Raw genomic sequence first — 25266 nt, 5'->3', positions numbered from 1 at the left:
TTATGAATATCTTATTACATTAAGGCTGGAGTTTTAAAACAGCAGAATCAACTAGAAAACTGTTTCACCAACAAACAGCCTTAGAGCAGCCAGCTAGCTATTTGGAGAAATAAGTAAAATGAGTTGATCACCTCATTCTTTATATCAAACTTAAACTCCAGATAAAGCAAAGATTATAATGTAAAAATGAAATCCATCCAGTAAAGCCCTAGAATAAAACTAGAGATCATTTTAAAAATAATTTTAAGTAGAGAAAAATGTATCTAACTATGTCACAAAGATCAGAGTTCAAAAAGAAGATTGATAAAGTTGACAACAAACCCTTTAAAATTTACTGTGTAGCACAAAGGGAAAAAAATACCATACCAATGTTAAGTGACAAACTAAGAATTAATTTGCAATACATGTATCAAACAAATGGCCAATCTCCTTAATAAACAAAGAGGCCCTGTAAATAAAATGCTTAGAAGACCAAGAACCTAATGGTAAAATTAGCAAAGGAACTGAACTGACCAGTCATGAAAAAGAAATACACATGTGAATAATTGCTTGAAAAAACGCTAATCCCTACTCATAATTTTTAAAAATCAAGAGGACATGAGTTGCCCAGTATTTACCATCATGGGGGCAAAGGTTTAAAATTTGATAAAATTCTGGGTTGGTGGGAAAATTAGTATTCTTGTACAGCATTTTTGGGAGCGTAACTTGGTGCAACTTACGTGGAGGTCAATTGGTCAATTTCCATCAAAAGAGAAAGTAAATGAATTCCAACTTTCTTAGTCTGAGCAGAATAAAGCCTTGTGGCTAATGGCAGTCTTTAACCATTGGAATTGTGGAGCCAAATATTTGTCATCTGGTACTGGAACAAAGAGGTAAGAACCTTTTATTTTTAGTCTAATCATTTTGAAGCCATATTTCTTTCTTTTTTTTTTTTTCCGACGGAGAGAGAGAACAAAATGGCAAGAGGCAATCGTACCACGGTGACAGAATTTGTCCTTATGGGATTCACAGAGCGTCCTGAGCTGCAGCTTCCCCTTTTTGTGGTGTTCCTGGTAATTTATCTCATCACCCTGGTAGGAAACCTTGGCATGATCCTGCTCATCAAGGTGGATCCGAGGCTCCACACCCCCATGTACTATTTCCTCAGCCACCTGGCTTTCATTGATGTTGGCTACTCATCTTCCATTGGTCCCAAAATGCTGCAAAATTTATTGGTGAAGAAAAAAACCATTTCCTTTTCAGGCTGCTTTGCCCAGCTGTATTTCTCCAGTGCTTTCGCCACTACTGAATGTTTCCTCTTGGCCACAATGGCCTATGACCGCTACATGGCTATCTGCAACCCCCTGATTTACTCAGCCATTATGACTCAGCGGGTCTGCAAGGAGTTGGTGATAGGAGTCTATACCTATGGCTTCCTGAACTCTGTAGTACAAACAGTTCTGACTTTCCAGTTGTCTTTCTGTGACTCCAATATCATCCACCATTTCTACTGTGCTGACCCCCCTCTCCTTGCCCTCTCCTGCTCTGACACCCACAACAAAGAGAAGCAGCTCTTGATCTTCTCTGCAGTGAATCTCAGTGGATCCTTCCTGACTGTCCTCATCTCCTACATCTGCATCCTCTTTTCCATTATAAAACTTCAGTCTTCCGAAGGCAAGTGCAAAGCCTTTTCCACCTGTGCCTCCCACCTCACTGTCGTTGTCATCTTCTATGGAACACTGTTTTTCATGTACATGCAGCAGCCTAAAGCAGGAAATTCATGGAAGTACAACAAAGTGGTCTCTGTGTTTTATAGTCTTGTAATTCCCCTCCTCAACCCCCTGATCTATACCCTGAGGAACACGGAAGTAAAGGACACCCTGAAAAAGATGCTAGAGGGCAAAGAACCATAGTGATGAGTTGTCAGAATGTAGCACTGGGAAAGTATGATTCTCTGACACAGTATAACCAACATGGTGGAAATTTAGCAGCCCATACCCATTCGGTCAATCCAATTTGCATTTTTTTAAGAGCAAAAGTGCTGGGCCACTTGCTTGATGTGGTTATATTGAATCCAACCAATTATCATTGGCTACATGATACTATATTGATTTACAAGCTATACTGTTAACAGCTACATCTTTTGTATGTTGAATGTGAAGTGGCTTATTACCAATTAGGTAATAATATGATTTCTAGATTTTAAAAGAACTTAAAAAGCAACATTCTGTGTAAAACTATAAATTAATGAACTGGAGTACAAAACCCACACATGAATCTCTATGTTGTTAGAAATGTCTTCCAGCTTAAGACACCCCATTTTTGTAGGATATCATTTGTTAGTCTTAAAACATACTTCTTCATAATGTATTGCTATAGATGGTGGGTAAGTTTCAAGACCAGGTTGCAAGAGGCTTGTTTAATCTAAATGTAGTTGCAATACTAAATGCTTAAAATGAACAATAGAAATAATAGTATTATAGTATGAATAAGTGGAGGAAAGAACAGAAAACCCACAAATTAGTGAAATATAGGGGGATTTTGTTTGTTTAATTAGAAGAGATAAGGTTTGGGGCACTTGGGTAGCTCAGTTGTTAAGTGTCAGACTTCAGCTCAGATCATGACCTCAAGGTGTGTGAGTTAGAGCCCCACATCAGGCTCTGTGCTGACTTCCCTGAGCCTTCTTTGGATCCTATGTCTCCTCTCTCTGCCTCCCCCACCCCCTGCCACTTGTGCTAGCATATGTTCATGTGTGCTCTTTCTCTCAAAAGTAAATAAACTTGAAAAAAAAAAGAAGAGATAAGGTTTGGTCTGCTTTCAGAGATGCTAAAAGTGGTCATTTATTCAATATCTAGGGCTTAATTTTTCTAGTTTCTGGAAACCACAGTTACAGTGATGTTTATAGAGCAGAGGAGGGAGTCTTACTTGATTTCAAGAAAGGGAAAGAGAAAAAGTCTCCTAAGGTACCAGACCAGAGTATGCATGCTTCTGAGAAATGAAATTATTGTCTTAAGTAATTTGAATAATCTAGAGAAATACTTTAGTTTTCCAGCATTTTCCATGTTCTTTTTTTCTGTTTTTGTAGATCTGACAGTCCAACTTTCTTAGAGTTGAAACTACATAAATCTACAAGTTCTTGCTGTTGTTGGGGATAGGCACAAAAAAATCTTTTAATTTTTGTATTTAAACAAGAATATGAGCATTCTATGGTTTTTCCAAGTCTCAATTTTAATATTTCATCCAAAATAATTCTTAAGATATACAAATCTGCCACAAACCATTAGATTTCCTCCCTGAATTTTTTTCAAATGTGATTATTGTTTTGATTTTTTAAAAATTTACTAAGACCAGGGATGCTTGGGTGGCTCAGTCAGTTAAGTGTTCAACTTTAACTCAGGTCATGATCTCATGGTTTGTGGGATCAAGCCCCGCATCAAGCCCCACATTGGGCTCTGTGCTGACAGCTCAGAGCCTGGAGCCTGCTTTGAATTTGGATTCTGTGTCTCCCTCTCTCTCTGCTCTCCTCCACTCACGCTCTGTCTCTCTCTATCTCAAAAATAAAAATAATAAAAATAAACATTAAAGCATTTTTAAATAGCTAAGACTGTATATTGTCAATAAGTTACATAGAAATCTTAAATTAAATAAAAAAACTAAGAAGTTCCTATTGTCCCCAGATTCACACTTCAGATAATATGATGTGACCTTTTGTTTTTTGCTGCTTGTGATCTAATAATTTTGGGGAAAAAAAACAGTTAAATGTTTATAGCTTCTTTGATTTAGCCCAGAAACCCTTTCTGAGACCTCCATTGCAAGCTGTATTCCTTAACACTCAGGGCCGGGGTTAAAAAGAAAGATATTACAGGATTAAAGAACAAAGGGAGGAAGGATATGAAGCAAGCCCAGGAGAGCTTGCACAGGTAATGAACAAGAGAAGAGCAAGCAAAGTGGATAGGACCACCCTGAAGGATAATTTGAGATGGATTATTGAACCATAAGCTCCTTGAGACTGAACAGATTCTTTCTTCACTTTGCACCCCCACACCTACCACAGTTCCTGGCACAGAACAGAAACACCATATCTGTTTGCTGAACCAAACTCAACTCTTCCATATTTATGCCTGATCCCGGTGGATGGGTGGACTTGGTGTCCAGTAATGGCCCTGTGTTTGGGAAGTAACAGAGAGAAGGAAGTTACAGCAATCATGACAGGAACTCCGTTTGCTAGTGTCCCCCCCCCGAGGAGCCCACATCTTTAAGGCAGAAAGATAGATGAATGCAACACATCCTGACCAGTGAAAAAGGTGCATCCAGGAAGTTGGTCTGTTGGGAAGATGGTAATAGCTAGGGTTCACAATGGACAGTGACAGGCAAGGGACTGTTACAATAGGAAGAGGTTGCTTTTAGGTCAAGAAAATGAGCAGGTACCAACACTCGGATGAGAAATTTATGTTTTCAATAAAAAGCCATACCCATTTCTTAAATATTTTTGGAACTAGTTTCATGTCAGTTTAGTTTAGAAACCAAAAAAGTAGTAAATATACATCATGTTTTAATACATGTATCTTGGCAAATGAATCATGCTCATGTTTTCAAAGAAATATTTGGTCTAAGGGTAAATTTATCAGTTCTTCGGTTCCTTTTAGACAAAACTGAAGAAAACCCGTCATAATGCTTTCTCTATAATGCCTTCCCAGCTGTTGAATTTGTGGCTTTTGTTCAGGTGCTTCCTTGATTTTCTGTAAAACAAAGTAGAAAATTAATAATAATATATTAAAGTGTGGCTCCTGAGTGGCTCAGTCAGTTAAGCATCCAACTTTGGTCAGGTCATGATCTCACAGTTTGTAGTTTGAGCCCCGTTATCAAGCTCCATGCTGACAGCTCAGAGCCTGGAGTCTGCTTCAGATTCTGTATCTCCCTCTCTTTTTGCCCCTTCCCTGCTCACAGTCTGTTTCTCTCTCTCTTTCTCTCAAAAATAAACATAAAAACATTTTAATAATAATATATTCATAGATTATAAAGGATATTAATCTATGTTTTCATAAATTTCCCAAAGACCTAAAAAACAAAGAGCTGGCTATGAGGAAGGGTCTGAATTAACTGAATTTGAGATACTATTTTCTATTTCATTTCTCACTGGGGCTCCTTAGTCTTATAACTCTATCTCCCTGATTTGGGCCTTATGGTAAGAAAAGTCACAGGTGCAGAATTCTCTGATCAATTATTGACATTAAAAAATATATATATATAGCACACTATACACCTGTGTAGTATTACAATGATGATATTTAAGCCATACAAGAAACCAAGATGATCTTTGTTCACTTATAAAGTAAAGCCATTTAAATCAATACTCATAATAATTGTACTAATTTTTCAACCAAAAAATAAACAAATTACTCACTATGTAACATTACCAAAATAAAAATGTTTTACCTTCATTGGATTTTCAGAGTCCAACATTTCATTAAAAGTGAAAGTAAAACTTCTCTCAGATATAAATAAAATGGAAGTCCATTTTCACCATGGTAATCCTAAAAATGGATATTAGTTGCCAACATTTACCACATAGACAACTTCCATTAATAAATGTCATATGTTACTAAAACACAGGACACATGCATATAAATTAATACTGATTTGCATATAAAATGATGAATTTTTAATCAGCTTAAATTTAGATGTCTTGTTTATCCTCATTTACTATGCTAGTAATTTGTCATACTTAGAAACATACCAAGAGGATTTTTTAATGATGTTGATCATGAAAAAGGAAACATGAAAAGGCAAATACTATTCATTTTCTCTTGTATTATTTGATGTGTAATATTTCAAAAATTTAGAATTTTAAAATCTCAAATATGCACCCTCAAATCTTTAACTCTGCCCTAGATGTGCAGTCCCAGCATTCTCTGGGGAGCAAGATGGAATAGGAAAATGTTGATTCAGTGCTTCAGAGAAGCTCCTTCCTACAATTAAGTGGCACATCCACTGGAGAGATAAGGAATGTCAGAACTTGGGGACTCTAGGCTCCTAGGAAGGTGGCAGATTTAGCCTATTTTCCAAGCTCTTTTTTGCTGTAAAAATACAAATGTTCTAAAAATAAGTAGAACTTCCACCTCTGGTAATATAATGCAAACTGCAGTGAGGAAAAAATAATTTTTATTTTTAAAAATCAAATACTTATCTTGGGTCCCTGGGTGGCTCAGCCCAATTAAGCCTCTGACTCTTGGTTTCTGCTCAGGTCATGATCTCACAGTTAGTGAATTCAAGGCTCGTGTTGGGCTCTACACTGACAGCATGGAGCCTGCTTGGGATTCACTCTCTCTCCCTTTCTCTCTCTGCCTCTCCCCTGCTCGTGTTCATGTTCTCTCTCTCTCAAAAATAAATAAGCAGGGGCGCCTGGGTGGCTTGGTTAAGCGTCCGACTTTCGCTTAGGTCATGATCTCGCGGTTCACGGGTTCGAGCCCCGCATCGGGCTCTGTGCTGACTGCCAGCTCGGAGCCTGGAGCCTATTTCAGAGTCTGTATCTCCCTCTCTCTCTGACCCTCCCCTGCTCACGCTGCCTCTCTCTCTCTCTCTCTCTCTCTCTCTCTCCTAGAAATAAATAAATTTAAAAAAAGTAAATAAATAAGCAAACTTTAAAAAATTAAATAAAAAGCAAATAACTATCTCTTTCACCATCACAACAGCTTACCTGTCCTAACAGACACTTCCCAGAAGGTTTTCTTCTGTGTCCTGAAAGAGAATGTTTTATTCCTACAAGCTCACTTTCTTTGCCTGGATGTGTTAACCACTCTGGCACCTGGACACCTACCAACCTGTGGTGTCTGCCCCTCCGTACAGGCAGCCCTGTTTGCTGACCACACGGGACGTGCTATGAGGAGAAGGGATGGGGGATAGGACAAGGTTCCAGCTGGGCTTGCGCTCTCCAGCCCTTGTCTGGCTCACCTCAGCTCAGAGCACTGCACGAACACAGGCTTCTCATACTTGGGCAAGACTAGGGAGAGCTCCTAGGTTCATCTCTGGATGTCCCACAGGTTTTTATTCCATTCTTGGTGTCCTTCCTATTAGACTCATTTTTAACTCTCCTTATCGTATCATCTCCTGTTTCATCTGAAAGCTGATATCATAAATAGTATGTTTTCCTTATCGTCTGCGTCAGCAAAACTAGGGAGTAGCCTACCTAAGAAATCTTTCGGGAGTGGAGTTTAAAGTAATGGTAAAATTAATATAGTCATAGAGAGCAACTGGAAAAGAAATTCTAATTAATGCTATTTATATTGAGAGGAGTGATTTTTATAAAAAAATGTTAAAGTATCTTTCACAAATTTTGGACTGTCTTTCCTCCTAATGTTTACCACAAATGACAGATAGGTCCTAAAGTGTCCATAGGCACAGAATAACATTATGCATTTTAATCTAAGAATACAGTGTTCTCTGCTTTCATTGATTAGGTATTAAAACATAATCTGCTAAGCTTTTGTTATCCTGGCCTATTCATGTTCCCAGGACATTAAGTTGTTAAATTTATCAAAAGGAGGCTCTGTCTGGGTGATCACTTCGTTAAATTTATAATGGACTTCTGATCATGTCTGTAGATTCACATTTAGGGTATGTAACAGATGCCTGCTTGTCAAACAAGCAAAATAAACCACGCTGAGACCTGAAAAAAATGTATAGTCTGGGAGGTGAAGACTTTCTATAAAAAAAAAAGAAAAAGTGTCCTCAAAAGGGAAAGTTTCAAGGACTGCAGCATTGCTGGTGGGGTAGTCGGGAGTGGAGGTAGAATGCAAGGTCCTCATGAGTCCAGTTCTGCTCTGAACCATGGTATCAGTCAAGTGCGTTGGTCATCCTAGTCTTAGCTTTCATCCAAAAAATGAGGAAATTATCTCTCGCAGGGTCATCATGGGTTAAAATAGTAGAGGGTATGCTAGAGTGTATTTGAAACATTTAAAAGTACAAAGCGTTTACTTTTAATAACCAGACTCTACTACTTCTGACTAGTGTTCAACTTTAAGGATCTCTGATTTGAAGCAAGTATTTGGAAAATCTTTGCCTGTAAAAATGTTTCTATGAAGTATGGAAGTTTGTTTCTGTCTCCAGTGATAGATTTTCTTATTTCGTCTGCTTGATTGGAAAACTTAGTACAGCCTGTTTCCAATTTCCAGGAGCCTCAGTCTTAATGTCTGTTCAGAAGTCAATGACTCGGAACACGGATACACTGTCCATGGAAACACAGTTGCATGTGGGAGCAGACCATGAAAGCCTTCTTAGTTTATAATAAATCTCCGCAGACATTTCTTTGACCCTGAACCACTCCAGTTCATATGTTCCCATAGAACAAAGGTCTGACGTTCCAAATCAGGCCATTAGGAACTCCTCTTCTACTTGTTATAGCTACTGTTGTGGAAGGCAGCGTTCTCATGCCCACGACTGTCTCTGGCTGCACCCCAGCCTGTGAAAGGACAACTGGAAGGGAGCTGTGGGGTGGAGGCCAGCATGTGTGGTGGGGCAGTGTTGGGGCTCTCGCTCACTTTCTCCCTTTCCTTTTCCTCAACCTCTGCTTGCACTAGCAGTAGACCTGGAAGAAGTTTCAATGAAACAACCCCAGAGTTCCAGTCCTGCAGAAGCCTCTTCCCCTCTGTCTCCTCTCCAGTGTTCTCTACCTTCCATGCGGCTGCCAGGATGGGAATTCCACCTCCCCTCTCACACCGGGAGGAGGGTGACTAGGAACCTGAGACGTGAGGCTCTAAGGCTGGGCAGGAGGGCTGGGAGGAGGATGAGGGAGGGCTAGGGAGTAGCTGAGGCGCCATTTCTCAGACTCCATGGTGCCCCTGGCTATTGCTTTACTTCTCTGAGGGAGAAAGCAAAATCTTTCTCCAGGAAAGCCAATGAACCATCTAGGAAATTGCAGCATTGCCTATGAAATACAGGAGAGGCTCAATAAAATTTATCTGACTCTTGGGTTAATTTATTCTCCCAGATTCTCTCTCTGGCCCTCTCCTCTCTCTCTCCCCCTTCTCAGTTGTCATCATCATCATCACCATCACATAGTTGCTCCATGGGGACCACAAGCTCAAAATCTTAATGATCAAATAATCGTCATCTATTTCACAACCAACTTCTGCTTTTCACAGTTTTATACCTGGCACTTTCCCCCAATCACCTGGTTCAGAAAAAGCTATTTTTACTCTTGACTTCTCCTTATTATCCTCACATTTCAAAAAGAAGATAAGATTTATCCATCATTAATCCATGCATTCATAATCCCCATCCTTTCATTCCTATTACCACCTTTATCATTACTTTGTACCTGAATCTCCCTTTGTCTTTGCTTCTAATCACCCACCTCAAAGATCCTCAGTAAATTCACAGATCTATGAGAATAGTCAGTGATAATATCAGCATTTCAGACCAGTGGAGAAAGTTGGATTTATCAGCAAGTTAGAAAAACTGAAGCCATACATATACTTATTTGTCTTATGCCTTATATCAAAGTAAATTCAATATCAATCTGATTTTAATGTAATAAATGGAACTTTGAAAATACTAGAATAATATATAGATGAATATTTGCTAGTCTGGAAATAAGAAAATCCTTTCTTTAAAAAAAAACTAAGGTCACAAATTATAAATAAAAAGTGTGACAGTTTTGGTAAAATCAAAATTTTAAATTTCAATTCCAATAATTGGTAAACACAAAGATCAAGGGGGAAAATATATAATGTATATGTAACAATTAATATAGACAAATAAGGTAAATCAATAAAGGATAGTGAGAGGACATGAGCATACAACTCAAAAACCAAGAAATATAAATAGCCTAAAATAGGCAAAAATTGCTCAATCTTGTTAGTATTCAAGGAAATACAAATTAACACAATAATGAGATTACATGTCACCTGTCAGATTGGCAAAGATATTAAAGAATATCAATAACTGGGTGATAGTATAGGAAAAGAACCATGATTGTAGGCTACTTTTGGGAGTGTAAATTGGCATAAAATTTCCAGAGGGCAATTTGACATTATTTACTTAGAGCCTTAAATACCTCTTTGATCCAGCAACTTCCCATATGAGATTTCTTTTGATGAAAATACACCAAGAAATGTACAAAGATATATGCATTTTGTAACTTGCTATAATAATGTTTATAACAGTAGAACATCAGTAGCAATATAAAGGTAAATCAATGAAGGATTTTCTAAATAAATTAAGGCATAGCGATACAATAGTATATATAATAATGCACCCATTAAAAAATGTAGGTATACTTTATTTTCATGAAAATGCTCAGGGCTTATGTATAAAGGATTTCCAATTATACATATGACATCATTTTATTTTTAAAAAGGTGAAATATATACAGATATATAAATTGCTAGTAGTGCTTGGTATTGGTCATTTCTAAGTGATAAAATCCCAGGTGCTTTTTACTATTTAGAAATAAACAAAAAATAAGAATTCAGATATAGTCTTAAACCCTTAGCCAAGATCCTATCCTCCATATTTTACTCCAAATTACCTTCCTAGTACCCAATGTCAAGCCCAGAGTCAGGGAGCCAAGTTAAAGGATGCTACCACAGTCTAGATATATAGGGAGTAAGGATAGCAGGAAGATGGGGAACAAGGCAAGGAGGAGTAAAAGATGATGCTGGAGTTTCAGATCTGTCTGACAGGGAGGCCCTGGTCCAAAAGAGGAGATGATCCAGCTGGAAGATGCTGGGTATTTAGACCCTCAACTCAGAACCCTAAACATAGCAGCAATTCAATGTTCTTTAATGGATGAACATGGTTGCATACGATCCTTATTATAGTTTGATGGATCAGTACTCTATTGGCAATATTCTCTGGAGATTCCAAGAAGAGACTGATCAAGGCAGTTCCAAGCAATAAAGAAAACATTGAAATCGGAATCAGATCTCTTTTACCCAGTCACTTCAGCCTTTCCTCTATCTGGGGGTTCTGCCCTGGGACTGCAATGCCACTTTCCCAGAGAGGTCTTCCCTGACTTCCAGGTTCAAGAAAAAGAAGGAAGTCCAGCTCTCCTGTGCTCACTTGTCTGGTTGTGAGTATTCAGCTGGTGCCTAGGAAAGCACAAATCTCTGCCCTTCTCCTCTGGACTTGTTTTGTTATTTTTTTTCCTTATTTTTGTTTCCTTATTGTGTGCTGGACTTAACTAACATAGAGAATGCATCAAGGAGTCTGCCCAGAATACCCGGAATATCAGCCCCAAAGAGGTGGGCCCTTCCCGGGGGTCTAAATCCCCGCACTTACCTTGCGTTGGGCTCTCAGTGCCCTTCAGACAGCACTGAGCACTCTGCTTGCAGGGGTCTATCTCCGTTCATCATCACAATAGCAGATGTAGCTAAAGCAGAACTTGCAGAAGCTAAGTGACACATCCTGGATCACAGAGCGTGCATACGATGGAGGTCAGATTCCTTCGAGGGGAGAAGAAATCTGTCGGCGTGGCAGGCATGTTATCAGAGTGAGGGCTGGGTATAGCCCAAAAGCTCTAAGGTGGGACTGGGCTTGGACCCCAGACTGCTTAGTGGGAGTGCGGTAGTAAGTCGGCTGTGACCTGTTGTTCCTCTCTGGTGGGACTGACCTGCTTCCGCACGGCTCAGGTGGGAGAGCCCAGTGCTGGGAACACAGGATTGCTGAGGCCCGGCTGGCCTGGCCCGAGACTGTTCTCGGCAGTTACCCTAGCACCGCACAGCTTTCCAAACGCAGTCCGCCTTCTGCTCCAGAAGCCTGGCTTGCTTTTGTCCCAAGTGTTCTCAGGGACCAAAATATAATAAGGACCTATTACATTTTGCAGGCTTCTTGAAGACTTTACATACTCCCTTCCAAAGAACCTTCACTTCAGGCTCCTTATGGTAAAAGGTGGGTTTCCTCTTATGGGCCATTCTGGTAAATCATTGGCCTCAGAGATGTCTGAACCCTATATTTCTTTTTACTCTCATTTTCTCAATATTCTTAAGCTACAGGATCAAATTACTGGCATAATTCAAAAAGCATGAGAGTAGACCCAATTTTTTTGACAATTTAAATCCCATTTAAACCTCCCAGTTTTGTAGTGAAAACCAAATTTTGAGATGTGACATATGAGTACCTAACAATTGCTAACATTCTGGACTAAGAATAAAAGAAAAGAAAGGAACAGCCTTCAAAACTTTACAAACCTTTGCTTGATTAGGAAAGCAGCAACACATAATTCATAAGCCCCTGCAAAAAACCACAGAAAACAAAAGACCGTAACTAAGAAAAAACATTTTAATTAAGAGCCTTTAAAGCATTTAAAAAAATAATGTTCCAGGTTATGATACCTTAAAAACTTTGCAGAATTCAAGCATATTATAATACAAATATTTTAGAATATTGATTTACAATTCAAGTTGAACTGAACTGTCATGTATAGTACACATGCCTTCTGATGAATTCAAATTTAACTTTTTAGACTTCTTTAAGCCAGATATAATGCCTATGGGCTGTATAATTTTAAATTAACTTTTGAAAAAAGATCCAAGTCATTGAAGCTAGCAGCCACGTACATGCATATCCTCGCTATCGTAAATGTCTGGTCTCCAGGTTCATAGTGTAATATAAATGGGGGGAGTCTGTCAAGTCTGAGTTTTAAATAACTTGAGAAAATGGGATCTTGCAATTTCCCCCCAGGATTTAACACTAATCCTGCTATTGAGAAAATTGTGAGGATATTATTAGGAAAGTTACAGCACTTGGACCCTCTTGAAAAGGAGCTCGTCTTTGTAGCCTTTGTAAATTCTACATCAAGTTCCGTGTTGTTTTTGCCTTTGGTAAATGGTATGCCTTTCTTAGTTATAAAAGCAGTGACAGTCTAAAACAGCCCTAAACAGCCCAGTCTAAAATATTTCTATTGAATAATAGAAAAACAAAACATTAAGACAAGCCAGAAGAGAACTGCCCACTCTCTCCTCCACAGGCTTCCTCCTCTGCACCCACCGCTTACATTGAAATGGTCATTGATGTGCCTGTTGCTCCCGCCAGACTGTGAGCCCCTTGAGGACAGGAAATGTATCATAATCTCATCTCTCGTTTTTGTTGATGTTCACTTCATCCTCCATTCATATACTACAGTCCTGGTCCTTAATGAATACTACACAGGATTCTTCATATTTCAGAACAGTGTGCCATTTAAAAGGAGAATGTATCAGCAAAGGAAGCAGGAAGGTTGTCAGAGCCACCAATAGTAGTGCCATCTAAAAACCACCCATGGGAAGGGGCGCTGGGGTGGCCCAGTCAGTTGAGCGTCTGACTTGATTTTGGCTCAGGTCATGATCCCAGGGTCAGTGTGGAGACTCTCTCGCTCTCTCTCTCTCTGCCCCTCATCTCTGCCCATCTCCCCTGCTCTCTTTCTCTCCAAACAAACAAACAAAACAAAAACACAACAACAGAAACATCAAACATCTTGGAAGAGAACCCCTGTGGATCCAACCCAAATATCTGGCCCTCCTGATTTGGAGAATGGATGCATCAAGACACCAGAACTTCCTGCCATTTAATGGCTACATCATAGCAGAACTTCCCTACTCTGATTCCAAGCTTAGGGGAGAGGAAGGTTTCCAGGTTACCTGACCTTAGATTTCTAGTTTTTCCTGTTGTATTGAGTAGAGTGGCATCTGACTATATCCATAAGTCTTTTGTGAGTTTATTAGCGTGAATCTGAATCCACAAATCAGATCAACTCTGGAACAAAGAGAGTTTTTATGCAGAGATGATGGTGCATTTACAAGTGGACCCCTGGTGGATGACATGCCTGCTTCCAAAACCATTCTCTCTTGTATGTCCTCAGCCCCAGGGTCAGTGCTGGGTAGATAGGCTGAATTGGACATGATCCCGAACTGCAAGAGACTTACAAGTGAAAAGTGGAAGAAGTATGTTCTGTGTGCTATGGTAGAAGTCTGTATGGGTACAGTGGGAGCAAAAAAAAAGGGAAACAAATGGTTCCCTGGGTATAGGAGAGAAGCAATATACATTTTGGGAGAAAGATGTGTTGCCCATAAATACTCTCCAGGAATAGTACAGGGTTCATTAGAAGGCAATTGGGAAGAGACACTAACTAAAGAAAACATAGGGAGCCACTGAAAATACCCAGGAACTTTGAGGTTAACTGATTTTATTGATCAAATAATGGTTTTACAAGACCGACTGATTAAATGTGAATGCTTCAAATAACCTCAGAAAGCACTTAGAGGGTATATGTATGGTAAATACATTTTTGGAGTCTCTAAATGCCCTTATATTTTGAAGCACCTTTTTTTATTAGTGAATGGGGGACCCAACAAAGTAAGAATGTAGAATTATTTCCTGTAATGAGGAAGAAGGCCACAACACTCGTTCAGGCCTAGGGCCAGGAGTCAGCAGCATGCTGGCCAGACTCAGGGATGGGATTACATAGTGGTTAAAGACTCTAGAGTTAGGTGGCCTGAGTTTGAATCTTGGGTCCACCACTCATGTAATCTCTGTCTTTCAGCCCCATAAAATAAGGTTGGCAATAGTACCAGCTGCATGGGTGTCCTGGGATTAAATGAGAGAACATGTGTGAACACACCAGAGCCTGGCATGTGGTAAGCACTCAGTAAATGCCCACTTTACATGGAAGGGTGGCCACTGGCCACTGGCCTCTATGGTCTTGCAAATTACAGAACACAAAATCAAGCAGTTTAATGCATAGGTTTCTTGTCTTATCACCCACCGGGGCTCAGTGGATTAAGTATCCCACTTTGGCTCAGACCATGATCTCACAGTTTGTGAGTTTGAGCCCTGCATTGGGCTCTCTCTGCCCCTCCCCCACTCGTGCTTTCTCTCTCTCTCTCTCTCTCTGTCTCTCTCTCTCTCTCAAAATAAACTTTAAAAAAATGCCTGGAAGGGGAGGAATGGCATGAAGGAAAGGACAGGGGTGTAAGTGAAAAAAAGAAAAAGGAATCAATCAAAGAGACAGAGGGAACTATCAAGACAGAGAGGAAAGGGAAGAAATGAACCTGAACATATTCTGAAAATGTGACAGGGAAGGAGCTGTATGGTCAGTGGGGTTACAGAAATGCCTCCATCTTCACCACACCATGGGCCTCAGTTACTCTGCATCCCTTTCTTGTATTACTCCAAGTTCTACTTCATATCAGAATAGTTACTTGTGCTTGATAGAAAATACTTGAAAATATCAGAAAGTATTTTAAACAATATAAATGACTTATAATCTCATCTGCCCAGAAGTATCCACCGTCAATAATATTGAATAATTCCTTCCATTTTTTTCTTGAAGTGTGTAAATAACATGAATTTATCTTTCTGGTGCAGCATTAGATAAAACTAGCTGAAAGGATTCTCATCAAATTCTCAGGGCATATTTGGAATGTGATGGGGGGTGAAGCAGCTGTATCAGAGAGGGTGACTGGGGACGGCCTCTCTGAAAAGGTGGCATTTGAAGAGAAGCCAGAAGGAAGTGATCATGAGAAGAGCTGAAGAAAGAGTGCTCCGAGGATCAGGGGAACAGAAAGTGCGCAGGCTCAGAGGCAGAAGTGTGCTGGGATACTGGAGGAACAGGATGTGTAGATGTGGTTAAGCAGAGTTAGCAAGAAAGGGGGGGACAGGAAATGAGGTAGAGACAGCAGGAGGTTGGAGTATGTAGGGACTCATAGGCTCACTAATGATTCTGAGTGAGCCAGGAAACCTGGAAAGGTTTGAGCAAAGGGGTGTCCAGTATGTGAGTATGTGGGTGCCTCTAAATGACTTGGTTATTTGGTACACACTCATTCTACCTCCATTTACCACTGACCCACTTATTTTTCCATTGACTTTGCATATCTGTCACATATTTCATGATCTCTAGTCTTTATCATCGTCATTCTATTAATAACTTTTACATCTTTGTAATGATTGCTGGCCATGATGCCCCATGACTCCTCTATCTCCTGGGGTTAACTTCAGTTCCCAGTGCTGTCTGCCTCAGTTCATCTGGGCGCCCTCATTTCGTCAAGCCAGGTTACAAGCCAGCCCATTGAAGGGATAACGTTGGTTCAGGCATCCACCAATCCAACCCATTGTTTCAGGAAACAAGGTGAAGGAAGATTCAGAAAAGGTTGTATGGTCATCCTAAAGTAGAACAGATCCCTCAGGAGCTTGTTCTGTCCACCTGATCTTGCTGCAACAATGACCGCTAGTGGTGAGTGAATCCTTTGCTGTCCTGCTATTTACATTAGGAGCTTCAGATTCAGAGTCTGAAGGAAACAAGGATGCATGTCTGTGCTCTGACTGCTTAGAAGTTACATTTTCCATCCCTATAGTGCAAGGTGTATTCTTCTTCCCACTGCAATGCAAAAGGCTAGAATTTCCAAAGCACTGGAAGGGGATTTAGATGCTAAAAGGCCAAAAAAGAATAACCAGTGTTAAATATTAACATATTAAATATGGCTGTAAACTCTTTTTGAGTGTATCTTTGGTCAAACCCAATAAGCTTTGATTTGGATTTCTATCATTGATGATAGTTTCAAAACAGTTTGCTAGAACTTCATTTAGAACAAAGAATAAATTAGAAGAAACTTTTCAATTTCCAAGTGGTTATGTTTTTAGCTAACATTTTATTAATCTAGCTTTATTTAATTATGGTCAGAGAATAGTACATGCCACAGTTCTACCTCTTGGAGTTAGTTAACTATTCTATATGGCTATTAATTACCAATTTTTAGAAAAACATGTAAAAAGGAGTGTTATCACTTTGGCAAATATTTTTATAAAAGTATTAAAAGAATAAATATTAAATTATTCAAAGATACTTATATTTTCCTTATTTTGACTGCTGTGTGAGTCAAATATTGAGAAAGTTATATTAAAATCTTGCACCATTATTCTGATGTCTTTCCCATTTTTGATATTTTGCTTTATATTCTTTGATTCTGTGTATTTTGGTCCATAGGTATTCATGCTTATTGCCTTGATAATTGTTGAAGCTGGGTACTGGGTACATAGTAGTCCATTATGACATTCTGGTTCCTTTTGGATCCGGGTGAACTTTTCCATGATAAAAACAAAGCAATATTAATGGCTTTTACATCATCATTCAATATTGTATCACTAGTCCACCTATGGTAAAAGTTGGGTTCTCTTAGAAGCAGGTCCTAAAATAAAGATAAGTGCACATAGTTTATTTGGGAAATGCAGGGAAAACAGGTATGCATTCATTTATGAGCAGGGAATATATCTCATTTAGTATGTGTTTTGAATATTTGGAATGAAAAGCATGCGCTTTCTGGTATGCTTTTCATTTTCTTATCATAAAATTCAGTATTTATTATTATGCCTTTAATAATTAGTCTTACTGGCCAATGCCAACCAGAAAATAAGATATATCATCCACTTCTATTCCTGCAGTGCTGCTCCATGGGTCATACTGAATACCGTTCTCCAAGCCTGACTTCATTAAAAATCCCTGAACACAAGTGAGGAAAAAGTGAGGTCATGGGTGTAATAATAATGATGGCTCCCACCATGTATATGAAATACTCTAGGCAAACACAGGAATGATAGCATATTTTTTTAGTAAAGTTAACACACAATGTTATATTAACTTCAGGTCTTCAGCATAATAATTCAACAAGTTTATACATTATGCTATGCTCACCAGGCCTGTAGCTACCATGTGTCACCATACATCACTATTATGATATCATTGACTATATTCCTTATGCTGTGCCTTTTATTTCAGTGATATATTCATTTCCATAATGTATCCCTGTGAAGCCTGTATCCCTTCACCCATTTTTCCCATCAACCCCCCCCCCCACTCTTCTCCTCTGGCAACCATCAGCTTATTCTCTGTGTTTATAGGTCTGATTCTGCTTTTTGTTTATTCATGTTATTTTTTAGATTCCATGTATATGAGTCAAACCATATGGTATTTGTCTTCCTGGGTCTGCCTCATTGCCTCATTTAACATAGCATAATACCCTCTAGGTCCATTCATTTTGTCTCAGATGGCACAAGCTCATCCTTTTATGGGATAATATTCCACTATGTGTGTGTGTGTGTGTGTGCGCGCGCGCACGCGCGCGCGCGCGTGTGTGTATGTGCGTCACCACATCTTCCTTATCCATTCATCTATTGATGGACATAGGTTGCTTCCACATTTTGGCTACTGTAAATAATGCTACAGTAAACATAGGGGTGCATTTATCTTTTAGAATTAGTGCTTTTGTTACCTGTGGGTAAATACCTAGTAGTGGAATTATTGGATCATATGGTATTTCTATTTTTAATTTTTTGAGGACCCTCCATAATATTTTCTGTAATGGCTGCACCAGTTTGCATTCCCACCAACAGTGCACAAAGGTTACTTTTTCCTCCATATTCTCTCCAACACTTGTTATTTCTTGCCTTATTGATTTTAGCCATTCTGACAGGTGTAAGTTGATACCTCATTATGGTTTAGATATACATTTCGCTGATGATGAGTGACCTTGAGCATATTTTCGTGTGTCTGTTGTACATCTGTATGTCTTCTTTGGAGAAATGTCTATCCAGGTCCTCTTCCCATTTTTCAATTGGATTATTTGTGTTTTTTGGTGTTGAGTTGTATAAATTCCTTATATATTTTGGGTATTAACCCCTTATTAGATCTATCATTTGCAAATATTTTCTCACATTCACTGGGTTGCCTTTTGGTTTTGTTGATTGTTCCCTTCACTATGAACAAACTTTTTATTTTGATGTAGTCCCAATAACTTATTTTTTATTTTGTTTCCCATACTTTATGATATATGCCTATAAAAATGTTTCTATGGCCAATGTCAAGGAAGTTACTACATGTGCTCTCCTCTAAGATTTTTATGGTTTCAAGCTCCACATTTAGGTCTTTAGTTCATTTTTGGTTTATTTGTGTATATGATGTAAAAAAAAATGATGCAGTTTCATTCTTTTTCACAAATTTGTCCCGTTTTCCCAGCACCATTTATTAAAGAGACTGTCTTTCCCCAAGTGTATATTCTTTTTTGTCATAGATTAATTGATCATATAATCAAGGGTTTATTTCTGGACTCTCAATTTTGTTTCATTGATCTGTATCTATTTTTGTGCTAGTACCATACTGTTTTGATTACTACAGCTTTGTAGTATATCTTGAAATCTGGAATCGTGTTACTTCCAGCTTTATTTTTCTTTCTCCTCTTTGCTTTGGCTACTTGGGGTTTTTGTGGTTCCACACATATTTTAGTATTATTTGTTCCAGTTTTGTGAACAATGAAATTGGTATTTTGATAGGCATTTCATTGAATCTGTAGGTTGCTTTGGGTAAAATGGACATTTTAATAATATTTGTTCTTCTAATCCTTGAGAATGGAGTCTCTTTCCACCTATTGTGTCATCTTCAGTTTCTCTCATCACTGTGTCAGCAGTTTACAGAGTATAGGTCTTTCACTTCTTCGGCTACATTTATCCCTAGGTATTTTAATCTTTTTGGTACAATTGTTTTCTTAATTTCTTTCTGTTATTTTGTTATTAACACATAGAAACACTACCAATTTCTGGGTGTTAATTTTATATCCTCCAACTTTACTGAATTCATTTATTACTTCTAATAGTTTTTTTGGTGTAGTCTTTGGAATTTTCTATATGCTATATCATGTCAAGGATTGATTGGATTTTTTATGTGTCTCATCTCAGAGAATCAGTGCAATATGAAGAAAATAGAATAGAATCCAAAATAAATAAAATAGAAAAATAGAATCCCAATATGGAAAACAGAGAAAAAGCAATATTTAAATAATTCTACCATAAACATAAAAGTCAAACAAGCTGTTTCTCAAACTTGCACTCTAGTCCTTCCCTCTCTACCAGGATAAGGTAAGGAAATAAGGGCTCCCTGAGATCAGAGCTGTACTCAGAGAATCTGTATAATTATTAAAGCTAGTGTGATTAAAATTATTATTATAAAACCTAGAGAATAAAAAAATTTGCATATTCAACTGAAAACATTAAAAAAGGAATAAAATGTATTAATATATAAGGAGAGCTATGATCAAAGAAGGAAACAACTACAGTATTTTACCATAAATGTATTTTCACTTTTTTTAAGTTTATTTATTTATTTTGAGAGAAAAAAAGAGAGCAAGCAAGCATAGGGAGGGACAGAGAGAGAGGGAGAAAGAGAATATCAAGCAGGCTCTGCACTAACAGTGCAGCCCCCTGATGTGGGGCTTGATCTCAAGAACCCGAGATCAAGAACCTGAGGCAAAATCAAGAGTCAGATGCTTAACTTACTGAGCTACCCAAGTACCCTAATGTATTTTCTCTTCTTTGAGATTTTCTTAACATTTTATTTTCTCTAAACTACTTTGTTGTAAAAATACTGTATATAATACATGTAACACAAAATATATATTAATTGACTATGGTATTGGTAAGGCTTCTGGACAACAGTAGGCTATCAGTAGTTATGTTGTGGGGAGTCTATAGTTACATGGGATTTTCAATTGTGTGAGAGGTTGGTAATATTAATCCCCATGTTGTTCAGGCGTCAACTATGCTTAGAAAACAGGAAAATAATAAAATATGCAAAAAATTTAAAGCTGATTCTTTTATTTAAAACTTTAGTAGGGGCCCCTGGGTGGCTCAGTCGGTTAAGTGTCCGACTTCAGCTCAGGTCATGATCTCATGGTCCGTGGGTTCAAGCCCCGCATTGGGCTCTGTGCTGACAACTCAGAGCCTGGCGCCTGCTTTAGATTCTGTGTTTCCCTCTCTCTCTTGCTCCTTCCCCGCTTGCACTCTGACTCTTTCTCTCTCAAAAATGAATAAACATTAAAAAAAAATTAGTAAGGGGTGCTTGGGTGGCTCAGTCGATTATGCATCTGATTTCAGCTCAGATCATGAACTTCGGGTTCATGAGTTCAAGCATCAGGCTCTGTGCTGACAGCTCAGAGCCTGAAGCCTGCTTCAGATTGTGTGTCTTCCTCTCTCTCTGCCCCTCTCCTGTTCTCTCTCTCTCTCCAAAATGAATATTGATAAAAAATTAAATAAATTAAAAAAAATTAGTAAACAGGAATGCCTCTAGAAAATTTAATCAAAGAAAGAGGTAAAACTGAAAGATGATATTACATATAAGAGAGTGTTCAGTTGGCACTGAGATTTAACAAGAATATGAGAACACAGAACTTAACACTTGACCGTGGGTAAACATATCCCATGACTGAAAAATAGCAGAAGTGTGGGAAGTGTGGAGGTTTTATTTACATAGTTTCCAAATTCACTCTTTGAAGCTAGCATAACCTTGATGATCTTACCAGACACACAAAAAATGGAGATTATAGTTCAATCTGCTATGACTGTAGAGCCAAAGTCCTTTTAAATCCAATCTGTGACATTTGAATTCAACAATGTATTAAACAATCAACACCATTATCAGTTAAGATTTATTTCAGGAGGTCAAATGTAAATAAGCATTATGTTATTATAATTAAATATGCTAAGGGAGAAAAAAATAGCAACATGTTCATTATAATGGAAATATTAAAAGTATTCCCCAAATGTAAGAAACAACACAATTCAGGAGAGACTATCTATTGCCTAAGATGAGAAAAATATGTATTAATATGTTTTGTTATTGTTTATTAATAATGACAAAAGTAACAAGGGATTGTTTTAAAATAATAGATTTAAAGGGGCATCTATGTGGCTCAGTTGATTAAGCGTCAGACTTCGGCTCAGGTCATGATCTCACAGTTCATGGGTTATTATAAAACCTAGAGAATAAACCTAGAGCCCAAGTCAGGCTCTGTGCTGACAACTCAGAGCCTGGAGCTGCTTCAGATTCTGTGTCTCCCTCTCTCTCAGCCCCTCCCCCATTCGCATTCTGTCTGTATGTCTCTCTGTGTGTCAAAAATAAATAAACATTAAAAAAAATTTTAGTATAATTTAGGGGAGCCTGGGTGGATTAGTCAGTTGAGCGTCAGATTCTTGATTTCAGGTCAGGCCATGATCTCACAGTTTGGGAGATGGAGCCCCACATTGGGCTCTGTGCTGATGGCACAGAACCTCCTTGGGACTCTCTCTCCTTCTCTCTCTCTGGCCCTCCCCCATGCTTGCTCATACTCTCTTTCTCTCTTAAAATAAATAGGAAACTTAAAAAAATTATTTATATATATGTGTTTACCCAGCCAGCTAGACTCCTGTAGGTCTCCCAGGAGTAAAGGAGCTTCCTCTCAAAGATTTACTGCAGAGGCCACAAGAGAACATGTATGGATCTAAGAAAGAACAAACAAAGGACTAATCCAGTCTCTTCTGGTCTCACCAGATAAGTCATTCTCCTCTCATATCTCCATTGTCATTAAGAGATGGAGGGAAATGTGGAACCCATTTTTCCATACTCAAACAGTGAGTATTGCTGTTCCTTGGGCGAGGGCTGGGAGGTGGGGAGAAGGACTCTCCCAACCACACAGGGCACAGGACATGATATAGAAATTCCACAATTTATTTAAACATTAGCCTATTGGTGGATAATTTGTCATCATTACAAAAATTGCTGTGGTAAACAGTTGGATAATGAACGTTTCCAGAATGAGGGTCCTAAAAGCAGAATCGCTGAGTCACAGAGCATATACACTTTTATTTGTATGTATGGCTTCATATTTTAATTCAAAAAGCAGAACATGCATGTGGTTTTAAAAGTTCCAAAAATGCAATAGAGCAGAAAATTGAAAATCAGCCACCTCCCTTTAGTACTTCTATTGGCCACCACAAAATTTATATGTATATAAATGTATCATCTATCTATCTATCCATCTATCCATCTGTTTATACATACACACAGAGACATAACATAAAGAAACAAAACACGTGTAGAATAAGAGGCTCAACTTTACTTGAGACCAAAACAATGCAAACAAAATAATAGCAAGATATTAATTCTCGCCCATCAGGTTGGTCAAGATTTAAAGTTTAAAAATCCCGATGCTGGTGAGACTCTGAAGGAAAAGGTGTTTTTATTTTCTGGAAACTAATCTGGCAATATTTATCAAAGTTAAAAACTTAATTTCCTTTTACATAAAAATTGCGCTTGAAAGCATTTATTCCAAGGGAAAAAGTCCTACAAGTGTAAGGTGGTTAATTTTGCGTGTCAGCTTGACGGGGTCCACACATCCGCATCCACCTACCTCAGCACCCCTCAGGCACCTGGGCTTCTGCCCTCTGCTTGGATGCAGCCCAGCTAAGACACCAGCAGAAGGTGAGAAGGTGGGAGAAGGAGGTCAGGGCCCGGACTCTGCCCGGGCGCCACGGTTTTGGCAGTGCCTGCTCCCACTCTAGCCAGCGCTCCTGTTAGGTAACCTTCTGGCACAGCTCTGTGGCTCCAGCCGAGTTACTCATTCCTTTTTGCCATTTCCCGCCTACGGGGATTAATGGCTTTATTTCTACTCAATCCTTTTACTAGTCTAAGAGTGTCTCACCTTAAGCCTTGGTACATAGTACCTTCATTAAATTCTCTTCCAAATCCCCATGGATGTGCTTTCTCTTTCCTGCAATACCTAAGAGAACGGATGAACCCAAAGTTATTGAAAATTGGCAGGGTATAGTGTTGGTTTGCGAACTGGAGAAAGACAGATCAAAGAAAGAAGCAGACCACTCTAGATTGGTAGGTGGCAGGTTTAATAAGCATGGGAACTTACATTCAAGGTTTGTCTTGGGCAGCTGCAAGATGAGTAGATGCCTGCACCGCCCACCATAATCTTAAAGTTTACAGAGAGGCCTTAACTGGGTCCAGTTACATATACCATCCAGCACCTTACTCTTTCAAGGCTGTGTCCTTGGAACTGGCCCTTATTGTGGGAACAGTGAGCAGAACATACATTCCAAGGACAGGAAAGGGGGTGAGGAGGCTCCGATTGCCCGGGGTCCAGCTCCTAGGTCAACTAGTGGTCATGTCCTCTCCATGACCTTCTCCAACATATAGTGATTGCAATATCCTCTGAGTTGGCTTGATGAGAAATTCTTCCTGAGCAGAATGATCCTTGTTAGAGGTGACTTATCTCCCTAATCATATCATCTTTGAGTGAACTCAGAGGAAGTGAGTCATTGAGCTCTGGCTATGCCTGGATAGCACTACACTATTGTTCTAATTCTCCAGCTCACTGGAAGGACTGGGAGTCAGATGAGGCTTGCTGTTATAGCCTAGATCTCAGCTGGGCTTTACCTAGTCCTTGAGACCCAGAAAATCTCTCATGATTTAGCCACTATCAGACTTGTAAGACTGTAAATATTGAAGAGAAAGAGACCAAATTATCATTATTTTCTTGTGAAGTCTAAGATAATCAACTAAAACAAAAACGATGTAGGCTGCCTGCTTCCAAAATAGTCATATCATGTGTCCTTATTGATTCTTGCCTCTTCCTAATGTCTCAGGACCTATAAAATACTGGTTTTAGCGATTCCAGTGAACATTACTTGAATCTCTCCACCAGACTCCGTTTCCCAGATTATCCAGGTTCCAGCAGCAGTGGAGACCTCTCTACAATGGCGGTGACTCTGAGTGAGGCACTGCAGGCAGCTTAGACTATCAGGCTGTCTCGAGGTCCACAGCAGCACAAAGGCATTTGAGCTCCTGCCTGGCCAGCAGGTGGCAGCAGGCAAATGATCAAGTGCACTGATGGATGATGAAGCAGGAAACAAGAGATGTACCTGTGACTGCATGTGTGTGAATGTGTGTACTTTACATGAGATCCCAATAGGAACCCATATGCTTTTCAAATGCCAACGATACACTTACATAAATTAATCACACACTAGGCTACAAAGAAAATCTCAATAAATCCCAAGAGCTAGAAATCATATGGTACAGTGTTTCACCAAAATAAATGAAGGCTGAAAATTGATAATGGAAAATAGAAAAAAAAAGGTTTCTAAGCCCTTGGAAATAAATACCTCTCTTATAAATTACCTCAGTTTTTAAACAGCTTCCATTTTATGGCATAATTAGAAATGAGCCATTGTCATCAAAAGAAAGCAATGCGTGGGGCGCCTGGGTGGCTTAGTCGGTTAAGCGTCCGACTTTCGCTTAGGTCATGATCTCGCGGTTGGTGGGTTCGAGCCCCGCGTCGGGCTCTGTGTTGACTGCCAGCTCAGAGCCTGGAGCCTATTTCAGAGTCTGTGTCTCCCTCTCTCTCTGACCCTCCCCTGCTCACGCCGTCTCTCCCTCTCTCTCCTAGAAATAAATAAAAATATTAAACAAACAAAGAAAGAAAGCAATGCGTATCACTATGTGTC

General features: G+C 39.0%; 1 protein-coding gene across 1 annotated transcript; it reads left to right on the top strand.

Moving 5' to 3' along the window:
- The first annotated feature begins 950 nt into the window (after positions 1-950).
- LOC144235613 (olfactory receptor 5M5-like) lies at positions 951-1892 on the top strand. The gene has a single exon (XM_077769182.1). The coding sequence runs from the start codon at positions 957-959 to the stop codon at positions 1890-1892; it is 936 nt and encodes a 311-aa protein (XP_077625308.1). The 5' UTR covers positions 951-956.
- Positions 1893-25266: the final 23374 nt, after the last annotated feature.

Source organism: Crocuta crocuta, unplaced genomic scaffold (genome assembly GCF_008692635.1).
Source record: "Crocuta crocuta isolate KB4526 unplaced genomic scaffold, BGI_CrCroc_1.0 scaffold255, whole genome shotgun sequence".
NCBI lineage: Eukaryota > Metazoa > Chordata > Mammalia > Carnivora > Hyaenidae > Crocuta > Crocuta crocuta.
The sequence above is the reverse complement of the archived record's forward strand: the minus strand, read 5'-3'. Positions and strand labels throughout refer to the sequence as shown.

Bases quoted from the DNA above. Each gene is read 5' to 3' on its own strand.
- LOC144235613 (XM_077769182.1), top strand. From the start codon at position 957: ATGGCAAGAGGCAATCGTACCACGGTGACAGAATTTGTCCTTATGGGA.